The sequence below is a fragment of the Vipera berus genome (assembly GCF_964194415.1).
Source record: "Vipera berus genome assembly, chromosome: 2".
NCBI classification, from domain to species: domain Eukaryota; kingdom Metazoa; phylum Chordata; class Lepidosauria; order Squamata; family Viperidae; genus Vipera; species Vipera berus.
Genome location: NC_138203.1, coordinates 29,336,650 through 29,352,844, shown reverse-complemented (window position 1 = coordinate 29,352,844; position 16,195 = coordinate 29,336,650). Strand labels below are relative to the sequence as shown.

Below are 16,195 nucleotides of genomic sequence, written 5' to 3'. Positions count from 1 at the left end.
GGGAAACTCCCAAGACAACTCTCGCGGCTGCATTCTGTACCAGCTGGAGCCTCTGAGTGGTCTTCAAGGGAAGCCCCATGTAGAGAGCGTTGCAGTAGTCCAGACGAGAGGTCACGAGCGCATGAGTGACCGTACACAGGGCATCCCGGTCTAGATAGGGCCGCAACTGGCGCACCAGGCGAACCTGGGCGAAAGCCCCCCTAGTCACAGCCACTATATGATTTTCCAAAGTAAGCCGCAAATCTAGGAGGACTCCCAAGTTGCGAGCCCTATCTACGGGGGGTAAAAGCTCACCCCCCATGGAAAGAGGTGGAATATTCTGAATATCCCGGTATGCCGGTATGCACAGCCACTCAGTCTTGTCGGGGTTGAGTTGAAGTCTGTTCCTCCCCATCCAGACCCGAACCGCCTCCAGGCAACGGGACATCACGTCGAGGGCATCACTGGGGTGGTTTGGGGTCAAAATGAAAAGCTGGGTATCATCAGCATACTGATGATACCCAACTCCAAAACCACGAATGATCTCACCCAGCGGTTTCATGTAGATGTTGAACAGGAGAGGCGAGAGGACCGACCCCTGAGGAACTCCACAAACGAGAGACCTCGGGGTCGACCTCTGCCCCCCTGCAGAGGTCCATTTCTTAAAAACTTCTAATATTGGAGCATACACAGCTTCTGGAGGCAAGTTGTTCCACTGATTAATTTTTCTAATTGTGAGGAAATTTCTCCTTAGTTCTAGGTTGCTTCTCTGATTAGTTTCCATCTGTTGCTTCTTGTCCTGCCTTCAGGTGCTTTGGAGAATACCTTGACTCCGTCTTCTTTGCGGCAACTCCTGAGATATTGGAATATGCTATCATGTCACCCCTAGTCCTTCTCTTCATTAAACTAGACATACCCAATTCCAGCAACCGTTCTTTATGTTTTAGCCTCCAGTCCCCTAATCATCTTTGTTGCTCTTCTCTGTACTCTTTCTAGAGTAGCAACATCTTTTTGTCATCGTTGTGACCAAAACTGGATGCATTATTCCAAGTGTGGCCTTACCAAGGCATTATAATGTAGAAGGCTATTCATTTTTTTGCATTATGAATAATTACTCTTTACTCTATTAACTTATTGTGCTTATTATTTAGCATTTCATGATCTGGTTTGGAATTTTCTTCTATTTTTGTAGCCTGTTGTGCAACCTGCATATTCTTGTTTAAAGTGATGCTTCACTACTATGTCATTCAGAGCATTGTTTTACCTATATTTGTTTGTTTCTACATTGTTAGAAGTTTCCTTTCATCTCCTCGATGTTCATGGAGCCTTATTTTTACCTGTACTTATTTTTCTGTATTGTATCTCAGCTCTCGATCTGTCTCTTATCCCTTATCCCAATTTCATCACAATATCTTGCTGGCTGGGGAACAACTATTATATACCTGGTGTACTAGCTAGCAGTAAGCTTACCTCTCTTTTTAGTGGAGCTACCATGCTTTTTACTGCCTTCTTTTAATAAATTTAGCTATCAGATATTTCTTGATCTATACTCTGTTTGCAATTCTTAATTTTTACTCAATTTTATACACAAGATTTAATGCAGGTCAGTAATACTATCTTCTAACTTCCTATTGAGATCCTGTAAGCATACCTTGTTACTCACTGCCTTTATGATGCAGTGTTGCATATTTGCAACTGTTGGCCTTTGAATAGTTATCCATTCAACAATTTACCATTCTTACTACATAGGCAATAACTGTCTTAAGGTTTTGCATCAATTCAAGGAAATAAGAAAATTCATGAGTTTCCCTTTTCGATATTGGCACATGTGTTGAAATGGGATATCTTCCTGCCTAAACAACTCAGCTAGAATTTTCTGAGAGTGCCTACTCAAGCATGCAAATGTATAGTGTAAATTCAAACAAAAACTCAACTTGTATTGTCTCTGTTGCAATTCTATATAGGTTATGGTATTACCTTCAGAATAGGCATAGATGAAAATTCATTAAAAAACAAATCCTCATAGAGAATAAAGTCTAATTAGGTCATGCATGTCCTTGAACATTTAACTTTTAAATTAATAAATTTCTAACGTAAAATATCATTAACAATTCACTTACCATCAATAACTCTGAATACTTTCTTGCAACTAGGGAGAGGCCAATTTGCTAAATTTGATTTTTGAAAATTTTCCTTTAATTTTGAATATTCCATTGGAAAGAAAGTTTCTGTGGAGTTGTTCAGTTCTACAATATATAGGAAGAAAAAAAATATAGAACATGTTAGCTATCTTTATTTAGTAATAAAAATATTGGTATCAATTTTCCATTGTTTTTCACATTATGAAAACAAGAGAGTGTTCTTGAAGATAAGTCTGTTACTTTCCAGAAGCATTTACTATATCCATCAAGATGAATGAGACAATCTAGAGATCCATGCAGTGAACTCTTAAGATATCCTTTTTTATCTTTTTGAATAGCTGCCAAATGTGCTACCTGGCAAATGAGATTTAAAACAATTTTCTGTTTCAAAAGCATTTTTAAAGCAATTATAAGAGAAGTTGTGGGTTTCTCACCAAATTCAGAGTATACGAAGACTATACAGAGCAGAAATGATATTGGTTGGACATAAAAGCAATAGATGTTTTTTAAATTACACAGATCAAAAAGAAGAGCCAGTTGGACAGAATAAGGACTTCTGGTCTGGGTCTAAAGTCCAGTAGGTCTCCATCTTTGCCCTATGGAATACTAACAAGACACCCATTTCTTCTACTGAATATAGTTTGAAGAAAGATACAGAATATAATTTGTTCTAGGACCTTCTATTATGCAAAGTCATCCAAAATGTAAAAACACATAAATAATATCACTTCTCATTTTCATTAACTTTGCAATAAATGAGAAATCTTTTATCTCTACCACAATCATAATGTAATTATCGATTCAGTCAGTTTTATTAAAACTTGTTATTAATGTGTTTTTCCTCTTATCCAGAAAAAAATTATTATGAATAAGAAAAAATTCTTGTTGCTTGATAAAAGTTCCCAAAAGATAATCTATGATTTTTGTGTATAGTGGACAATGCAATAAATAATTAGCTAGATGTTCAGTTGCTATTTATTGCCATGTACCCTTTCCTCTGTTACTGCCTTAGAGGCTTATAGTTCGATTTGAAATACTGCATTTTAAGATTATATTCTACTTCTATACAATTTAATGCTACTAAAGGGGAATACTTTGGTGGCAACTTCATTAGCTCTTGGAGAAAGGTAGATTATTATGTACTGAAGACATAATATGAATGTCTGGATTTGTTCAAACTGAAAGAGTTGAAGACTCCATATTGCTATGTCTTTAATGATTATGAGGCTATTGCACTTGAGAATCTGTGGTTAATTTTAATTTACCACAAACTGTATGCATGTCAAGGAGGTAACGAAGAAAAGCAGTAAATATTAAAACTAAGCTAATTTGGTTGGAAATGGATTCACATACTAAAACTTACTTCAACCCAGTTATATAAATGGTAGGGGGTCCCTGAGAAATGCTTGCCTCATCATAGTTTAACTGCACAAATGTTTTCTTTTCATTTCTCACTACTCAGAAATCCTCACATATAAGCCTAGTTAAAAATTAAGCTGACTACAGACACTTGATAGTGAGATGGGCAGCATGTACATTTAATAAATAAAATAAAAATATTTAAAAGGGCAGACTATGCATACAAATGATAAATGGGGAGAATGTAATACACCTGCTACATGCATTCTGGATTTTGTCATAAAGATGTGCTAGTAGTTGAACAATTTTGACTGAAATACATTCAGATCTTTACATATTAACTCTATATGACATTGCCACTGACGCCACTGAGACAGATACACTTAGAAACACTTATCAGCTTGCATCACATCTAACTTAGTCCTATTTTTGTTGGCTGTATGTTATTAGTATACATTCTGTTATTTGGAATACAATTAATACTGGACATTTTCTTGAGAAGGATAGATAGTTGGAATATTAGTACTAATTGGAAATATAGGCAATAGTTACTGAAATGTATTTTAACAAAGCTTTTCACCTGATTGAAAAAAAACGTGGGTAATTGCAGTACGGCAGAGAGGGCATGGAGTGCTAGTTGGATTATCCTTGGCAAGCATACGTAGGCAAGGTTCGCAGAAAATATGATGGCATGGGTAGCACTTGTAAGGATTGAAGTAGATATCCAAGCAAACTGCACATAAGTAACTTTCCTTATCTTTTATGTGTTCATATTCTTCTTTTGTATTCATTGTCTACAATGGAACAAAACATGAGGCAATGTCACAAACTATTTTAATCATTCAAATTAAAGATGCAATATATGCTATAATATCATTTATGAGAATGGAATACCTATTCTATGTTTATTTTGCAATATATTCTTTGGTTTAAAATAATATTACTAAAATAATATGAAAAAGTATAGTGTGGCTCAAATAACCAAAATGAACCCATCTAATAACAACTGAAACAATAACAAAATCAACCTACTTGATAAATCACTGTTAACTCTCATGGTGGAGACACTTTATGATTATTAGATTATATATAAATTATATACTTTGATATGGGTATATCAACAGGACTAGAAATCACTAGAGCTTTGTCAATATGAGTGGATCACTCATTAAATTAAGTAGTTGGTCACTGATGGAGACAAAAAGCTGGAATAAGACTGAACATATCCTGATTCACCATATCTATTCTTATGTTCTTAAGGTTTATGATTCTGTAAACTATTTCTAATACTTCCAGAATGCTCCTCTGCCAGATTTATTTATTTATTTATTAAAATGAATATTGGCTTATTTGCTACATGATAATAATGAATAGAAGATCAGATTTTGAGAAGCTTTAGCTTGTTAAAAGTGGACCCAGAACTTATTATGTTTAGTTCTGGTCTACAATTTATATGACACAGTGTTATTAGTGATATACATACATACATATACGTACACACACATTCACACACACACACACAAACACAAACATTTTTGAAAATGCAAAGTTAAAACATAAAGAGAAAAAAGATCTGGAAAAAAGCTCAGGAAAGAAAAAAGTGAACACGGAAGAAAGAAAGATAAAAAAAAATAGTGAGTGACTTTTGATTTCCCTTGGTACAAATATAAGTAAAAAAAACAACTGAACACTTACTCTAAGTTTAACATTTGTATTATTTCCATAATTCGATATAATTATAATCATCAAATCCTAAAATCAACATTTCATTTCTTTTAGTTTCTCATAAAAAGTCCAAAAATGGTTTCCAAATAGAAATAAAATTTGTCAAAGTCTTTTTTCCCCTCATAAAGGTTTTCAATTTCATCATCCTGAGTTGCAAGAGCTAAGTCTTCTTCTCCTGACTCTGTTTCAGTGTGGGAAAGATAATAGCTCATTGGGGAAAAAGAATGAAGACATGTTGCTTTTACTTATAACATCAAGAAACAATGATTCATGTACCGCAGATAAAAGGATGGAATATTCCAGCAGCATTCATTGAACACTGATGGACTCTGGACAATAAAGAAGATCAAACTGAAGAAGTTCTGAGTTAAAATGTATCTCTATTTGAATTGAAAATATGGTCTTTAGGAAGTTCTTTTGGTTTCCTGTTTCGCCTATATGACCTAGCAGATAATGGCTTAACTTAAATGGCTGTTATAAAGTATGCCAAGGAATTGTATATAAATCATTATACAGAATAAATTCCCTAAAGCACTAAAGCTATAAGCATTAAACTTGCACATGACCGAGTATTCCCGTAGGTTCCTTGTTAATAGCTAATAGGACTGCTTCAGTCAATCCACACATAATGCATTGACTGGAAGCATGTCAAGTGGATATGCACTTCATCAAATAATTGTGATAGTAGTTGAAGGAGCAAGAACTTGATAGAAATAGAGCCAAAGAATATCTATTGATCTTGAATGAATCTACATCTCCAGAGCCAGATGAAATGCACTCTATTCCATTCCAAACCGGTATCCATTATTACTGAGAAGTTCAGGAAAATAAACTTTACAAAGCATCCAATGATTGGAAGGAGGCAAAGATTTTCCTTAGCTTCAAAATGGAAAAAAAAGTTGTTTTTCAAGGAATTAGAAACCAGTACTTTAAAAACAGACAATTGACCAAACTTTGTTATAAATTATTTACTTGTAATACCTTAGAAGCATGCACAAGGTATTAGTCAGTAGAGTTTTGATAAAAACTTGTGTCAGATGATTTTTCCCCCCAAACAGGTGACTTTCTTAGTAGACTGTAAAAATACTAAAGCATTTTACAAAATATCCCATGACATTCAACATTGATTCTTAGTGACCAGATAGATAAACTTTCTCCAGAATGAGACATTCAGATAACATGAACTAATAAACATAAGATTCCAATGGTATAGTTATTAGGATGATTTGCAGATATAAAAAATGATAGTGTTCATCAACATTCCTCAAGAAACGGTAATAAGATTATCATGTCAGATGTCATAATATTCAGTCAAGGGCTAAGTACTTCTCAACATTTACATTAAATGTTGGATAAAGAGGTAAACAGAATATTTTCAAACTTGCAGACAACGTAACATTCTGCAGGATAGCTAATATTCTAAAAACAAAAACAACATTCAAAATGATTGGTTACTGGAATGGTTGAAAATACCAGAATGAAATTTAAATCATGATAAATGGAATTTTTTCACAAAACCAAAAGAATTCAAATGACACTGGTTTGATAAGAGCATATATGAAAAAGATCTTAAAATTGCGATTTATCACAACCTAACAAAGAGTTAGCAATGCAACAATTGCTAAAAAGCAAATGCAATTTTATGTTGGATCAATAAAGAGAAATTAAATGTTTTACTTCATTCTGCTTCGATAAGAACCCACCTTTAGTTCTAGATACATTTTAAAAAATGAGACAAACTGGAACAGAGCAGAAATGCTTAAAGATGACTAGAAGATTGGAAAGAAATGCTATGGAGAAAGACTGAAATAATTGGGAATGTTTAGCCTCACAAAAAGAAGAAAAAATCAAGTTCCTTGTAACCTGTCATATAAAAAATGCTTTTTATCATTCCAGAGTGCCCGATTCAGTATAAATATCTTAAGTTACAGGAATACAATTTCTGGTTGAATGTGATGAAGAATCCGCTAGTAAGAGCAGTTTAATAGTAGTACAAATTACCAAAGGAGATGATGCTCTCTTTTGACGTGCTAAAGCAGTGTAGAAAGTGATCTTTTGAGGATGCTTTAATTAATGTCTTGGAGGGAAGGTATGTTGGACTAAATAACCTAAATGTCCTCTTTAAAATAGGTGATTTATTTAGTTTTAAAAAAAATTCTAAAATTTTTTCACTGAGATTTCAGAATCAAGTCATTCTAAGCTAGTCGTATGATAGGAGAATTTTTAATGGGATTGTGACCTAGGAAGGGAAGGTTAATTTCTCTGTTTACTGCATGTATCAGTATTGAATTATTTCACCTCCAGGGTTCCAATGAAATTGCAAACATCAAGTAATACTTCATTGTCATATGTACTTTCTTCAAAGGGATTCCACAAATCATCTTTATTCAGAGTTCTATATAGAACATATGCAAAACCAATAAACAATAGAAAGGACAGCAGAAAGACTAAATTTATTTTGCAACCATTATGAATGTAAATAGCAAACGTTATTTCTTTACTATGAATTTATCAACAAACTTTATAAAGGCAACTGGAATTTAACTTTTACAGTCAATTTTTAAATAATAGATTTAAATGTAATTAACATTTCCATATATTTCATGTATAAGTAGCATCAGCAATAAGAACACTTTCACGGTACCAACCAAAAACATAAGAATGAAATGTTCAACTCTGCTTTATCTGAACAGAGTTATCTATCTATTCAACCTAATGCCTAAATTATTACTGACTTAACTTACAGACCACAGATTCCATGTCCTTCAATATTAATTATTTCATTTGCAACTGCTATTGTTCAATTATTCCTGTACATATTAATTCAATTATCTTAGCTTAACATTTAGAAGGCTTTAGCTTTGGCTCACAGAAAACAAATCCTAAATTATTAGTTGAGGAAGAAATGTGCCTATCAATGTGGAGCTGTGTAGAAATGTCTAAACATAATAGGTTTCATTTTATTAATTAACTACTTAATTAAATTTTATGCCACCTATCTCTCCACCAAGTGATTCATGTATAAGATGAGATAGATAAAACACCTTGGCACCTTTTCACAAATACAGACTGGGATCAATCTTAACTAGCTTGATGTGTGATGTAATTTTTGGTCTAAATTGTTCAATGTATGTATGTATGTATGTATGTATGTTTATGGCTATCCATCTCATAAATATAACTCTGGACTGCTAACAATTAAAAGAGAATAGAAAATTAAAAATGACAGAAACGCATACAATAGCAGCTGAGACACTCAAAACACTCAAATGGCTACTTGTCAAAGTGAGTAATCCAAAAATCAACAAGAAGGCTCAAGCCATCATCAATTCCTGAAATAAAGGCCCAAGCAATCATTACATAAATAATAAATTCTAAGATATCTTTTCCTTGAAGGCTGTGAATCCCAGCAAAGCTGCAGGCCCAGATGGGGTGCTGGGGATAAGTGGTTAAGAATTGTGCCGATCAATTAGCCGGGGTCCTGACAAGGATCTTCAACATCTCCTTGCAAATGGCCTGTGTACCATCATGCTTGAAAGCAGCCACCATTGTCCCAGTCCCGAAGAAAACAGCAATCGAGTGCTTAAATGACTACAGACCTATTGCATTAACGTCTGTAGTGATGAAATGCTTCGAAAGACTGGTTCTCCAAGATCTTAGGACATGCCTTGCAATGGATTTCGACAAACATCAGTTTGCTTACGGGGGAATAGCTCGACGATGCCATAGCTACTGCCTTAAACGTTGAAGCAAGCCATCTGGAGAAACCTGGAAGTTATGTCAGGATGCTTTTCATAGACTATAGCTCGGCTTTCAACACTATTCTGCCAAGCATCCTTATCGAAAAGCTGACCGACTTGAATTTTCCCCCTTCCATCTGTGATTGGATTAAAGACTTTCTGAGGGACCGGCTACAAACAGTGAGGGTCGGATTTGTTTCATCCACCACCCTGAAGTTTTGCATGGGCTCGCCACAGGGCTGCGTGCTTAGCCCCTACCTGTACTCACTGTACACATACGATTGCGTATCGTCCGACCCATCCACCGTGATCATTAAGTTCGCAGATGATACCACCGTAGTGGGTCTTATTACAAGTGGAGATAAAACAGTGTACAGGGGAGAGGTACAAAAACTATCCTTTTGGTGTTTAGAGAACAACTTGCACCTGAACATCGGCAAGACAAAGGAGATGGTGCTAGACTTCAAGAGGAAAAGAGAGGAACCTGTCCCACTTTACATCGGGTGTGTGTGTGTGTGGAGAGAGTCTCCTCCTTTAAATTCCTGGGAGTCTACCTCTGTGAAGATCTTACCTGGAAAGTTAATACAACCCAGGTGGCCAGAAAGGTCCAACAGAGGCTTCACTTTCTCAGGGTCTTGCAGAAGAACAATTTAATTTAATTTAATTTAATAATATTTCTATACCGCCCTTCTCCCTGAGGACTCAGGGCGGTGTACAGGGCAAGAATAAAACACAGAAATTTACAAAAACTAAAAGATAATTAAATGCATGCCCGATTAAAATACAATTGATACATAGTAAAAAGCCCCAATAAAAATAATAAAAAACCCCACCAATCCCCCCTCAGGCCAGGCCGGCTTGCTCGAACAAGTATGTTTTCAGATCGCGGCGAAAGGAGCGCAGATCGGGCGCCGTCCGGAGCTCAACCGGTAACTGGTTCCATAGCTCCGGGGCGCCCACAGAGAAGGATCTCCCCCTGGGGGCCACCAGTCGGCATTCTCTGACCGGTGGCACCCTGAGGAGGCCCTCTCTGTGGGAACGCACAGGGCGCAGGGAGCTTGATGCCGGCAGCAGATGTTCCCTGAGGTACTCCGGCCCCATGCCATGGAGGGCTTTAAACACCATTACTAGCACCTTGAATCTCACCCGGAAGACAACTGGTAACCAATGCAGCTCACGGAGCAGAGGTGTGACATGGGAGTATCGGGAGACTCCCAACACAACTCTCGCGGCTGCATTCTGTACCAGCTGGAGCCTCCGGGTGGTCCTCAAGGGAAGCCCCATGTAGAGCGCGTTGCAGTAGTCTAGACGAGAGGTCACGAGCGCGTGAGTGACCGTGCATAAATCATCCCGGCTTAGATAGGGCCGCAACTGGCGCACCAGGCGAACCTGGGCGAAAGCCCCCCTAGTCACAGCCACCATGTGATCTTCCAAGGTGAGCCGCGAATCTAGGAGGACTCCCAAGTTGCGAGCCCTATCTACGGGGGGTAATAATTCACCCCCCATAGAAAGAGATGGAATATCCGAATAGCCCCGGGATGAAGGTATGCAAAGCCACTCGGTCTTGTCGGGGTTGAGTTGAAGTCTGTTCCTCCCCATCCAGACCCAAACCGCCTCCAGGCAACGGGACATCACGTTGAGGGCATCACTGGGGTGGTTTGGGGTAGAAAGAAAAAGCTGGGTATCATCAGCGTACTGATGATACCCAACTCCAAAGCCACGAATGATCTCACCCAGCGGTTTCATATAGATGTTGAACAGGAGAGGCGAGAGGACCGACCCCTGAGGAACTCCACAAACGAGAGACCTCGCGGTCGACCTCTGCCCTCCTGTCAACACCGACTGCGAGCGTCCCTGGAGATAGGAGGAGAACCACTGTAAAACCGTGCCTCCCACTCCCAATCCCCTGAGACGCCGCAGCAGGATACCATGGTCGATGGTATCGAAAGCCGCTGAGAGGTCTAATAGGACTAGAACAGAGGAACGACCCCTGTCCCGAGCCCTCCAGAGATCATTCACCAGCACGACCAATGCCGTCTCCGTGCTGTGCCCGGGCCTGAAACCCGATTGGTACGGGTCTAGATAATCCGCTTCATCCGCTACAAGGTAGAACAACGGCTAATGACCCTTTTTTTACCAGTCTACTATAGAGTGTCCTCTCGTACTGTATTGTGGTTTGGTATGCTGGTCTGACAGCCACAGATAGGAAAGCATTACAGAGGGTGGTGAGCACAGCACAAGACATTGTGGGCTGTCTGCTGACACCACTGGATGACATCGCCAGGGCTCGTTGCCTTGGAAGAGTGAGGAAAATTCTCAGGGATGACTCACACCCTGGCAGTATCTCTACCATCGGGTAGGAGATACAGAAATATAGCCAGCCGTACCAACAGGCTGAAGAACAGCTTCTATCCATGGGCTGTCAGGCTCCTGAACGGGAAATAACTCTATGTATGATTGACTTGCGAGGCCGGTGTGTTGTGCAATTAGCTCACATGGTATAACAAGATGGTGGGTTTGTCATCACTGTGCGTTGGGGGGGCACAAAGGGAGGCTCAGCTAATCTCACTGTACACATGTTGTACTTTGATAATAAAGGTTCATTTGTTCCTTTCCATTATTTTGGAAGTTCAAAGATGCAATAAGAAATCAATTTCATATCTTAAGAGCAAATAACTGTATAAAGAAAATATGTTTCTGAAAGGTTGATTAGAATGTATGAATTCCTTTTGCAGTTGTCATATACAAAACATATTAATGATTTGAAGTAGGCTGGATCAGGAAACAGACCAATGTAACCTTATTTTATTGTTCACAGTACAACAATAGGTTCTTAAAAGCCTGACAATTTTTCTCCTCTTCCCTATCTTATATCTGACAATCAAGGTAGACCATTCTTTAGATTCTCTTTCGTTCTTTTCTTCATGATCAAGCTGATATTTACATAATCATGCAATTCTTTTTCAAGATTACCTTTATATTCCTCTACATATGTTGTGAACAAAGCACCCAAACTTCTAATTATATATTCAGATAGTTACATATGCTCTGGTCACCTCATGCTTCGATTATAGCAATGTACTGTACATGGAGCCGCCCCTGAAGACCACTCTAAAGCTGCAGTTGGGTCAGAATGCAGTGGTGCAAGAAATAACAGGCACCTCTTGATGTTCCCTCATGTCACCACTGCTACACCAGCTGCATTGGTACCAAATTAAATTCAAAGTGCTTCAAAGTTATTATGTATAAAGCCCTGTATAGCATATGATGTAGATACCTGAGTCAACACTTATCTCCAATTATTTCTGCATAGGCAGGGTGTTCTAGCAAAGGGCTTTTCAACCTTTTCACCCATTATACCACTTTTAGGATATGGCAACATCCGAGTACTACCAGTCGCGTAGCAAGGTGTCAAAAACTTGACCCCCCCAAAAAAGGAAAAAAGTGATGAACTACAGGTAGTCCTTGACTTACAACAGTTCACTTAGTGACTGTTCGAAGTTACAATGGCACTGAAAAAAGTGCCCCCCAAGCCACAGCCAAGCAAGACACCTGCCTGCCCACCTGGTGGCGCTCTTCTTCCTGTCCAAGGTTTTCATTTTTGTGAGCATTTCTGTTGAGGATTGGCAGCGGGGGTGGTGTGTGTGTGTGTTTGGTTTTGTTCCCACCCCCACCCCCCGTCTGCTGGGTGGTTGCAGCAGGTTTTGGTCACATGACCCTGGGACACTTTGACCGTCATAAATATGAATCAGTTGCCAAGCATCTGAATGTAAATCACAAGACCCTGGAGATGCTGCAACATTCCAGCTGATTGGTGCTCCGGATTTGCTTGTTGGGCTTGGGTACTAGAGTATTTTAGTTTGAGCTAACTCAATATGAGGTAGGCTTTAGAATTATTTTGATAAATCTACATATATTGTTAGGCTCATATATAGCACAAGCTCATTTGCTTGTGAAGGCTGATGCTTCATCAGTAATTTTATGCAACAAAACTTCACATAACAAATTTTCTTTTATTTTTCTTCTAATTCTCTGTAAGAGAACTTCTGTTTATTATTGTGAGGGTCACTTTACAAATGTATAATGTAAATTCAATATATACATTTATTATTGAGTATGTCATTCATTCCAAAGCAGTTATATGAATTTCCCATTTTAATATTCCATTTAGCATACATACTACTCAAGAATATTGGCAGATGGTTCTTTCTTTTGCTCTGATACTAATAGTTTCTTTGCATTTCTTGCCATCTCCTTAATTTACTATACTTTATCGTCCTGTAACAGATGATTTGCAAATGATTCTTAAATAACCTAAACAAGATATATTTCTTGTGTTTTCATAGTTTCAGATGTTTTCACAAATCTATTCATGACAATTTTACTGGAATTACACTATTCTTTCCTATATAAATTTACTGTCCAGCACGCAAGAAAAGGTAGCTATAGTGTATTTTCAAATCCTACATCCATCAAAAACTAGGTTAGCATAGAATATCTGATCCAAACAGACTAGTCTTAATAATAGATGACAGCTGTATTTTAAAAATGTGAAGCTATTAACTGAATACATCGAGGGGCAGCCATATGCTAAATAAATAAAATCGAAGTGCAAACATAACAAAAAACTAATACTATTGGAATATGTATATATTCTCTCTCTCTCTCTCTCTCTCTCTCTCTCTCTCTCTCTCACACACACACACACACACACACACACACACACACAAACACACACACACACAGAATTTTTCTACTCTTTCCCCCCACATTTTTGCTTCATAATTACCTTTTTGAGCTAGGATAATCAGAACACTATGTTACAACCATGATTGTATCTTGCATTTCATTACAATGACCCTTTTACTTGCAATCCCTTTCGTATTTTTTTTAAATCCAAGAAGTTAAATGTCATGGAAATGAATTTCAAAACAGCATGGCAGGAATGAAGACTGCTTTCCTATCATTTATCTTACCAACAATTGCATTAACTCTTGAAACTGCAATTATAGCACTGCTGTAATTATCTGTACAGCAGAACCCATTATCACCATTTGGTGGAGAAATGTACTTACTAATTGTGTATCCCTTGTCGTTTTAATAAGCGATACTGTCATGGGTCACATATTTTTGTAAGTCACCATTTCAAAGAAAGCAAACATTAAACACACAGAATCTACACCTGTGAACTGAATAATATAGTTCATTCTATTGTGACAATACTTTTGAAAAATCACCAACATTTTATTTCAAATGAAAGTAGGCCTCTGCCATACTGATTTAGTTATTTGTGCTACTATATATGCGTTCCTTTTAGATAAAACTCATGCAGAAATCAGCATGTTCTTTCTTATATATGCATTTCTGTAACTATGAGTAAAATGTTGTGCAATGTACAATAATGTACAATAATGCCCAAACAGAGACTTTTTGGCCTTGTTTATACATAGCCACAGACAAGTTTACAGTCATATTGAAACTACATTTAATAATTATTTAAATAGTGTTCACCATTGTAACACCAAAGAATTTTATTAATGACATTCATGTTTTTATTCTCTTATCAAACTATTAACAACTGAACTTATTTTTGGTTTAAATTCATTATTAAATTCTATATAGAAGAAAACAAAACTAGATTAGAATTAAAGTGGTGTAGCAAAAATAAAAGCCGCAATTAATAGCAAAGGGCTCACTTAGTCAGTAAATGTCTAGCCCTAGGCTATAGGCAACCATTAATATTGTTGCAAAAAAAACCCTCTACTAACATGTCCACATGGTCAGAATATGTTGAGCATGACTTAAAGGAGATTTTACTTTTAGCCTGTACAGATAAACATTTTTAATAAGGACCTGGTTTAAGTTCTATCAGTATCACTTTTGGGTCAGTGTTGATTTAAGTCCCTGAGGTTTTCTTAGCAAGATTTTGGAAGTGATTTGCCATTGGTTCCTTTCTAGGGCTGAGAGAGCCCAAGATCACACAGCTTCCTTTGTATCTAAGGTGGAACTAGAAATCAGACTCTCCCAGTTTCTAGTTTAATTACTGCTCTCTTTCTAATAATAATAATAATAATAATAATAATAATAATAATAATAATAATAATAATAATAATAATAATAATAATAATAATAATAATAATAATAATAAAAATTGGAAAGGATCTTGGAGGTCACCTAGTCCAACTCCCTGCTCAGGCAGGAAACCCTATACCATTTCAGGCAAATGGCTGTCCATTTCCACTTTTTATATTTGTCCTTTTTGTCTTTCAATTTATCAGAGAGTTCTTTATGCAGCCATGCTGGTTTCTTTTGAGAGCTGTTATTTTTCTTCTTCATTGGTATTGTGCTAGACTGGGCTTTTATAATCTTACTTTTCAAAGTTTCCTAAGCTTCTTGAGTTGTTTTCCCCTTGAGGATTCTCATCCATCGAATCCTTCCCAAGCTTTCTCTACGTTTGTTGAAATTAGCTCTCTTCAAGTCCAAGATTCTAGTTTGACTGTGTTCTATTGCTTGTGCTTGCATAATGTTGAATTCCAATATTGCATGGTCACTCCCCCCCCCAAGGTTTCTGTGGTTTCAACACCTTCTATCATTTCATCTGTTAGTGAGAATTAAGTCCAATATGGCTGATCCCCTAGTTCCCTAGTTGTCTGCTAGGTTTGTTTGGTCTTCCACTTGGTGTAGTTTGTCTCCCAGTTGATGTCAGGGTAATTAAAGTCCCCCATTACTATTGTGATGTGCTTCCTACATACCTTAGTTAACTGACTAGCAAAAAGTTCATCTATTACAGGCATGTCAAACTGCTGGCCCGCGGGCCGGATGCATCACGATGAAACCGCGCCCTCTCCATTGCCAACAATGGGGAAAAACGTTGCGCGACATCACGTGATGTTGCAAGTTTGACATGCCTGATCTATTATTTCTGTTTGGTTGGGTGGCCTAACCCTGTGTTTACTTATTACACAACCTGTGTGGTGCCTGAGTTCCCCTATTTTCTTACCACCTGTTTGATTAATGTACTTTGTGTGGCACTCGCTATTAAAAGCTTGATTTTGCTTGACAGCAAGATTGATGTTCTTGTCCACACTCACATCTATGTTACATGCACTGATAAGCCTATAAATTTTAGATTGCCGGGGACAGGAATGTTCTGTCTCAATTAACCCACTGTCCCCGTTTAGTTTAAATATTTCTCCAGAAAAATCTGTTAATTTATTGTCAAGTAACTCAGTCCCTTTCTTTGATGGATGC

At 37.4% G+C, this 16,195-nt stretch overlaps 1 protein-coding gene across 1 annotated transcript in view; it reads right to left on the bottom strand.

Annotated features, from left to right (window-relative positions):
* Window positions 1–16,195, bottom strand: part of RNF180 (ring finger protein 180) — a 50,856-nt gene that overhangs the window by 14,966 nt on the left and 19,695 nt on the right. Inside the window, 2 exon segments of the mRNA XM_081315721.1 lie at window positions 2,100–2,225; window positions 4,060–4,273. Of these exon segments, the coding sequence (XP_081171847.1) occupies window positions 2,100–2,225; window positions 4,060–4,273 (340 nt within the window).